This window comes from Salvelinus alpinus, chromosome 1 (assembly GCF_045679555.1).
Source record: "Salvelinus alpinus chromosome 1, SLU_Salpinus.1, whole genome shotgun sequence".
NCBI classification, from domain to species: domain Eukaryota; kingdom Metazoa; phylum Chordata; class Actinopteri; order Salmoniformes; family Salmonidae; genus Salvelinus; species Salvelinus alpinus.
Genome location: NC_092086.1, coordinates 43,034,007 through 43,042,540, shown reverse-complemented (window position 1 = coordinate 43,042,540; position 8,534 = coordinate 43,034,007). Strand labels below are relative to the sequence as shown.

Below are 8,534 nucleotides of genomic sequence, written 5' to 3'. Positions count from 1 at the left end.
TAAAAGTGATTAATACTTTAATTGGCAAAAGTTGTCCCATTATTTACAAATATTTTAATTACAGCCATTGTCTCAAGACAGACACAAAGTAAGGAGTGGTAGGGAGAGCTGGGAATCTCATATTTCTAATAGCTTTGATCCTCCCTTGTATAATCACAAATCACAGTCCTTGTTCATTGCAGCCTTCATCTCTTCCTCTGTTTTGTAAAAGAGCAAAATAGCATTAGGTCCAGCGTGATGATTACAACCGTCTGGTGTGGTATGAGAGTCTTCTCCCTTCCTTCACTTCTCCCAGCCCTTCCCCCCAGGCTGGGTGGGCAGCCTGAGCCCCACAATTCCTGCCATCTCCTCTGTGTCACGCTGCCCTTTCCCATGGTAGATGTCGTAGAGAGCCATGTGTTGCCGTGTGGAGGTGAGCAGACAGAGGTAGCTGTGCGAAGCATGGAGGGCCTCCTCCTGAGCACGGCAATATCTCTCCCCAGTGATCTTAAAAAAAAATTAAAAAAAAAAAAAAAAAAGTGGGCAGAATTAAGATAAAAAGCCTGTATAAGGCATGCATAACAATGACACTAACATAGAGGACTAACGTTGCCATCTTGAAGGTGAATTTATGCAGCAATTACACTTGCAAATAGATATGATACATTTACTAAAGAAATATAAAGCGCCTTGTGAAAGTAAACACCCACTTGTCTTCACATTTTGCTGCCTTCAAATAAAATCTAAAAAAGGGATTAAATTAGATTTTTCCCCCTGCAGAGCTACACAACCTACAGTACTGCACAATTTCAAAGTGAAAGAAAGTTATAGAACATTTTCCAAATTAATAAACAAATACAAGATGTCTTGATTGTGTGTCTTCACACCCCAGAGTTAATACTTGGTGGAAGCATATTTGGCAACATTACAGCTGTGAATAATTTCATTATGATTCTACCAACTTTGCACAGCTCTTAAAACTTCTTTGGGATCGGTGTCCCTTCCATGGGACGGTTGAGCTAACGTAGGCTAATGCGATTAGCATAAGGTTGCAAGTAACAAGAACATTTCCCAGGACATAGACATATCTGATATTGGCAGAATGCTTCAATTCTTGTTAATCTAACTGCACTGTCCAATTTACAGTAGCTATTAATATTACTGTGAAAGAATACCATGCTATTGTTTGAGGAGAGTGTTTAACTTTATGTTCAAAATTGTGCAAACTAGGCACAACATTTTGAACAGAAGTGCATTGGTTCATTGAATCAGTCTAAACTTTGCACACACTCTGCCATATAGTGGCAACAATCGAAATTGCACCTGGGCTGGAATAGTACATTATGTTTTGTTGTTTGTTTCTTTGTATTATCTTCTACTAGATCTATTGGTGTTATATTCTCCTACATTTCCACAAACTTCAAAGTGTTTCCTTCAAAATGATACCAATAATATGCATATCCTTGCTTCAGGGGCTGAGCTACAGGCAGTTAGATTTGGGTGTGTAATTTTAGGCGAAATTAGAAAAAAAGGGCGGATCCTTAACTAAGGCAAAATACTGTATATCCATTTTTTTTTTTTTTAAATCAACATTTCTCAAGCTCAGTACATTTGGTTGTGAATCATTGGACAGCAATATTTAATATCTGCCTAATTTATTTTTATTTTTAAACTGGACCATTCAGGAACAATCAATCACTTTTGAAAGCCATTCTGGTGTGTCTTTTGCATTAAAATATTTGTCCCACTGAAAAATAAAACCCCATCTCAGGGTTAGGTTTTCAGAAGACTGAGGTTGGTTTTTCTGTAGCTTTTTACCTGGGCTGTGCTCCTTTCATATTTATTTTGATCCTAACAAACTTCCCAGTCCCTTCACTTCATATTACTGCCCTGTATGACAAAGTGAAAAGTTTGGGGGAAAAAACTCCAAATCACCCATTCTGTTTGCAACAAGGCTGTTAAGTAATACTGCAAGACAACATGGCAAATTATTTTTGGGGGCCTAAATTAAAAACACCACGAGTGAAACCCTCTCTATTTTCAAGTATTGTGGTGACAGCATCATGTAATGGGTATGCTTGTCATCGGCAGGGACTAGGGAGTTTGTTAGGATCAAAATAAATATTTTAAAAAAGGAGCACAGCCCAGGTAAAAAGTTAGAGGAAAACAGCTTGTCTTCTGAAAACCCTGGGATAGGAGTTTTACACAAATTCTAATGTGGAAGACACACCAGAATGTCTTTCCAAGACTTGGAGTGTTCCTGAGTGGTCTTAAAACTGCTTGAAAAACAGAGACACGGTTTTGAATATTGCAGTCCGTCAATGATTCCCAAACAAATTTAATGAGCTTGAGCCATTTTGACCAAAACAATGAATATACACTCAGTGGTCAGTTTATTAGGTACACCCATCTTGTACCGGGTCAGATCCCCCTGTAGCCATGAAGGGATGCACCTGGTCAGCAACAATGTTCAGATATGCTATGGCATTCAAACGTTGCTCAATTGGTATCAAGGGACCTAATGTGTGCCAGGAAAACATTCCCCACACCATTACACCACCGATACCAGACTGTACCATAGACACCAGGCAGGATGGGGCCCATGGCCTCATGATGCTTTCACCAAATCCTGACTGCCATCAGCATGACGCAACAGGAACTGGGATTAGTCGGACCAGGCAATTTTTAAACCACTCCTCAAATTGTCCAGTGTTGGTGATCGCGTGCCCACTAGAGCCACTTCTTCTTGTTCTTGTTTTAAGCCGATAGAGTGGAACCCAGCGTGGTCGTCTGCTGCAATAGCCCATCCGTAAAAATGAGGAGTAGGTTGTGTAGATCTGTTGTGCATTCCTAAATGCTGTTCTGCACACCACTGTTGTACTGCGCCGTTATTTCCCTGTTTGTGGCCCGCATGTTAGCTTGCACAATTCTTACCATTCTCCTTCAACATGCTATTTTTCGCCCACAGGACTGCCGCTGACTGGATGTTTTTTGTTTGTTGCTCCATTCTCGATAAACCCTAGACACTGCCATTTATTTATTTTATATAACTAGACAAGTCAGTTAAAAATGTGTTCTTATTTACAATGACAGCCTACCAAAAGGCAAAAGGCCTCCTGCGGGGGCCTGGGATTAAAAAAATAAATGCACTTTAAATACAGAACAAAACACACATCACAACAAGAGAGACCTAAGACAACATAACAGCAAAACATGACCACACAGCATGGTAGCAACACAAAAACACAGTACAAACATTATTGGGCAACAACACAAAGGTAAAGATGGTAGAGACAATAATATATCGTAAAAAGCAGCCACAACTGTCAGTAAGAGTGTCCATGATTGAGTCTTTGAATGAAGAGATTGAGATAAAACTGTTCAGTTTGAGTGTTTGTTGCAGCTCGTTCCAGTCGCTAGCTGCAGCGAACTGAAAAGAGGAGCGACCCAGGGATGTATGTGCTTTGGGGACCTTTAACAGAATGTGACTGGCAGAACGGGTGTTGTATGTGGAGAATGAGGGCTGCAGTAGATATCTCAGATAGGGGGGAGTGAGGCCTAAGAGGGTTTTATAAATAAGCATCAACCAGTGGGTCTTGCGATGGGTATACAGAGATGACCAGTTTACAGAGGAGTATAAAGTGCAGTGATGTGTCCTATAAAAAGGAGCATTGGTGGCAAATCTGATGTTCTTTACCATTCGGCCATCTAGCAGGTCATGCCCAGGAGGGTCGTTTGAGATACTGGAACCGGTGCGCCTGGCACCGACGATTATACCGTGCTCAAAGTTGCTAAGGTCACTCGTTATGCCCATTCTAACGTTCAAGCAAACATTAAACTGAATGCCTAGGGGCCTCCCGGGTGGCGCAGTGGTCTAGGGCACTGCATCGCAGTGCTAGCTGCGCCACCAGAGTCTCTGGGTTCGCGCCCAGGCTCTGTCGCAGCCGGCCGCGACCGGGAGGTCCGTGGGGCGACGCACAATTGGCATAGCGTCATCCGGGTTAGGGAGGGTTTGGCCGGTAGGGATATCCTTGTCTCATCGCGCTCCAGCGACTCCTGTGGCGGGCCGGGCGCAGTGCGCGCTAACCAAGGGGGCCAGGTACACGGTGTTTCTGGGTTGTGCTTCGGAGGACGCATGGCTTTCGACCTTCGTCTCTCCCGAGCCCGTACGGGAGTTGTAGCGATGAGACAAGATAGTAATTACTAGCAATTGGATACCACGAAAATTGGGGAGAAAATGGGATACATTTTTTTTATATAAAAAATAAATTAAAAAACTGAATGCCTCGATGCCCGTCTGCCTGCTTTATATAGCAACCCATGGCCACGTGACTCACTGTCTCTAGGAACTAACCATTTTTGTGAACGGGGCCTAATACCTAATAAAACTAGCAACTGAGTATGTGACCCGAAGAGTTGGGAAAAGTTGGTAGAATCTTATTACAAATGATTCACTGCTGCCCAAGGTGATTCCACCAAGTATTAACTCAGGGGGTTGGAGACTTGTCCAACTTGTATTTTTTTCTTGATTAGAAAAATTTACTAACATTCTTTCACTTTGAAAGTGAGGAGTAGGTTGTTAGATCAGTAGAAAAAATAAATAAATCTACTAACTAAAGATAGTTGGGTTAAATGCGGGAGACACATTTCAGTTGAATGTGTTTATTTGTGCAACTGACTAGGTATCCCCGTTCCTTTAGAAAGTCTACACCTTGAACTTTTTTCACATTTTACTAGCTTAAAATTAATTCCTAAAAGTGATTTATTATTGCGCGCACCAACGAGCGTCTGCGGCGCCAAGGGCTAAAATAGAAATCATTCCTATTTCTGATGCAGATCGTGCTGAAAGTCCTGCCTCTCCCATCTCCTCATTGGTTTATAGAAGCAGGTACCCACGTGCCATCTCCTCATTGGTTATACCCACGTGGGTGATTGAAAGACGAACTTTGTTGGCGGTTGTCGTGGTAATACAATGAAAGTTTAGATGAGATCACCATATAAGTTCAAAGATGAAAAAGCCTGGAAGGAGGAGAGATGACTAGAAAAGATTCGGTTGGCCATTTTATGTGTGGATTAATAGTCGGAATAGAGGTCCTTGGTCATTTCAGGTAAAATAACTCCTCAATGTTTATATCCCAGGACAAATTAGCTAGCAACAGCAAGCTAGCTAAATAGGACAAATTAACGTTAGCTAGCAAGTGCAAGCTAACTAGCCAAATTGCCATACATGTTTAATGCTTTTCGACCTGTCCCCAAATGAATGTACTTGGTTTAGAGTTTGTTTTGATATTTTAACCTGCGTGTCGTGATCGCGTTTGGTGTGGGGGCCAAAATACATTTATGCACGATAGCGCGCAGCCGGTGTGGGTTCCGTGTAACGTTAGACACACAGGCTCGAGACGGTCACCTTGGCTTGGTTAGCCAGCTACTAGTAACGTTAGGGTCAATGATACTAACCTGGTGCTGCCATTGGATAACGTCAGTTTATCGCTGTAATTTAGCAAATTAGTCCCATAACAAAGCCACCAACGCGGCTTATTCTTGAAGATATAACACGTTCCAGGATGGCTAAATTGTGGCTGGAGTCGCTAACACATTTTTAACCACGGCAATCTAGCTAAGTTAGCTACATTAGCTTACGTTACCATGGTGGATAGATGTCGTGGTTTCATTAAAGTTGTAGCTAGTTAATAACCTCATTTACTCATCAACATGACTTACCTGGTTTTTACGGAATTGATCTAAAACATAATTGTATGCCAAACACTGTTTGTATTCCGGTCCTTTAATCGCTCGTATCTCCCTCAGGATCCCCCGGCAAATGCGGAGAGGTGAAGACAACGACGCCATGTTGGACTGGCTTGTTTGGGTGCGCACCAATTATACATAAGTCATTCGCGCTCACCTACTATTAGGAGCACAAATAATGACATCACTTTCGTATAGTAATAATTAAAACCTTCAAAATAAAAGCCCACATTTCAAACCATTGCAATGTCGATATCTCATTCAAACGATATTACACTCAGTGGACAGTTTATTAGGTTTATTGGGCATGGATTCAACGTGTCAAATCAAATGTATTTGTCAAATGCGCTGAATACAACAGATGTAGACCTTACCGTGAAATGCTTACTTACAAGCCCTTTACCAACAATGCAGAGTTTCAAAAAAGTAAATAGGAAAATGTGTTAAAGGAAAAATAGTAACACAATAAAATAGAAATAATGAGGCTATATACGAGGGTTACAATGTGCAGGGGTACGGGTTAGTCGAGGTAATTTAGGTCAAATGTACATGTAGGTAAGTTTAAAGTTACTATGCATAGATAATAAACAGAGTTTGGCTGCCTCTCACCCGACTTACTGTCCCTCCTCTCTACCTCCCTCCATTGACAAAAATGTCCATACAGTCTTCCCGCTGAAGGCGAAACTTAAATCACACTGCATTATTTCTGCCTCGTGCACCAATCCATGTTGTTGCTCTATGACCAGAGAAAGTGTAAAATTCCTCGATATTATAAAAGACACAAGCCGCTAACAATAACGCAAGCTTATTAGGACACTTTGCTATACTCATTTGTAGGCCTATAGGTGCATTTGATTTGCTCTCTGATCATGCCGGGTAAGCGGAGTTCTATCTTCAGACACATGAAATGGTTCAAAATGGGAACACTTTGCCTAGGGCTGCTGAATTGCACCTACCGCCAACAGCGCAAAATGAATAAAATAAATAGGAAAGGAACGCTTTATCGTTGTTTTTTTTTACAGAAATGTTTGGTGATCAACTAGTAATGCCTTGGAGCGCGACCAGTTGATCGTGAGGTGGGTGACGGCTGTCCTAGACACTGTTGCGCGTGAAAAGCTCAGGAGACTGGCAGTTTCTGAGACGATCATACCATACTCAAAGGAGCTTAGGTCACTCGTTTTGCCCATTCCAATGTTTAATTGAACAGTAGCTGAATGCCTCTATGCCCATCTGCCTGCTTTGTAAAGTAAGCCACGGCCACCTGACTCACTGTCTGTAGGAGCGAACCATTTTCGTGAACGGGATGGTGTACCTAATAAACTGTGTACATTGTAATCAATGGCCCCTTTTATGGTGCTTATTGGTTTATTCGGATCCCCATCATTGCCGTGAATTTGTTTTGGACTGTGGAGAGACCCCTGGTGGCATGTCTTGTGGGGTACGTATGGGTGTCTGAGCTGCATGTTATTTGATTATGAAGACAATCTGGAATTTTCATCACAGTTGTGGAAGAAAATGTATTTTGTTATATTATATGGCCTGAAGAAGGTGCAGGCCATCCTGTTCCTCTTAGTTTCTGTAAGATTGCTAAATCACACGGTTTCAAGTTGCCCTTTAAGTTTTTGTAGTCTGTTTTATAACTGTTTCATGGTTACAGTTATCCATGATGTGTGGGAGAGTGGACGTGTCCTTGATATGATTTGTAGTCCTCTTTCTCTACTATCTGTGGTGATAAGCAGAAGTACCGGACTCATTTGAAGGCTATGTGAAACACCCCACCCATCCTCGTTCTGTATAAGATGTCTGTCTGTGAGAACAAATAGCGAATTGAATAGATTTTCCCACGCATGTTCAAATAAAGCTTTTGTATATTGAGATTGGACTGCCTTATGAGTGGTTTTTCCACCACACAGTAATATTTCTCATAATACAGTGCCTTCAGAAAGTATTGATACCCCTTGATTTATTCCATTTTGTTGTGTTACAACCTGAATTCAAAATGGATTAAATACATTTTTCTTCTCACCCATCAACACACAATACCCCATAATGACAAAGTGAAAACATGTTTTTAGAAATGTTTGCAAATGTATTTAAAATGAAATACAGAAATATATAAATTTACATAAGTATAAGTAACCCCCTTTGTATAAGTAACCCCCTTTGTCAATACATGCTAGAACCACCTTTGGCAGTGATTATAGGTGTGATATTTCTGGGTAAGTCTCTATGAGCTTTGCACACCTGGATTGTACAATATTTGCCCATAATTATTTTCAAAATTCTTCAAGCTCTGTCAAATTGGTTTTCGATTACGGCTAGACAACAATTTTCAAGTCTGGCCATAGATTTTAAAGCAGATTTAAGTAAAAACTGTAACTCTGCCACTCAGGAACATTCACTGTCTGCTTGGTAAGCAACTCCAGTGTACATTTGGTCTTGTGTTTCAGGCTATTGTCCTGCTGAAAGGTGAATTAACCTCCCAGTAACTGGTGGAAAGCAGACTGAACCAGGATTTCCTCTAGGATTTTGCCTGTGCTTTGCTCCATTCCGTTTATTTTTTATCCTGAAAAACTCCCCAGTCCTTAATGATTACTAGCATACCCATAACATGATGCAGCAACGACTATGTTTGAAAATATGGAGAGTGGTACTCAGTAATGTGTTGTGTTTGATTTGCCCCTAACATAACTCATTGTATTCAGGACAAAAAGGTAATTATTTCCCCATTTCTTTTGCAGTATTACTTTAGTGCCTTGTTGCAAACAGGATGCATGTTTGGGAATATTTATATACTGTACAGGCTT

At 41.2% G+C, this 8,534-nt stretch overlaps 1 protein-coding gene across 1 annotated transcript; it reads right to left on the bottom strand.

Annotated features, from left to right (window-relative positions):
* LOC139534899 (protein FMC1 homolog) lies at positions 1-5,866 on the bottom strand. Its single transcript, XM_071334464.1, has 2 exons — positions 5,701-5,866; positions 1-486 (listed from the first exon to the last, which is right to left on the bottom strand). Exons 1-2 carry the CDS (start codon positions 5,827-5,829, stop codon positions 283-285), a joined length of 333 nt encoding a protein of 110 aa, XP_071190565.1. The 5' UTR covers positions 5,830-5,866; the 3' UTR covers positions 1-282.
* Between the last annotated feature and the right edge of the window lie 2,668 nt (positions 5,867-8,534).

Excerpts from the sequence above, each read along its gene's own strand:
- LOC139534899 (XM_071334464.1), bottom strand. The coding sequence starts at position 5,829 with ATGGCGTCGTTGTCTTCACCTCTCCGCATTTGCCGGGGGATCCTGAGG. Across the intron at positions 487-5,700 it reads ATCAATTCCGTAAAAACCAG|ATCACTGGGGAGAGATATTG; the intron begins GTAAGTCATGTT and ends TTTTTTTTTAAG.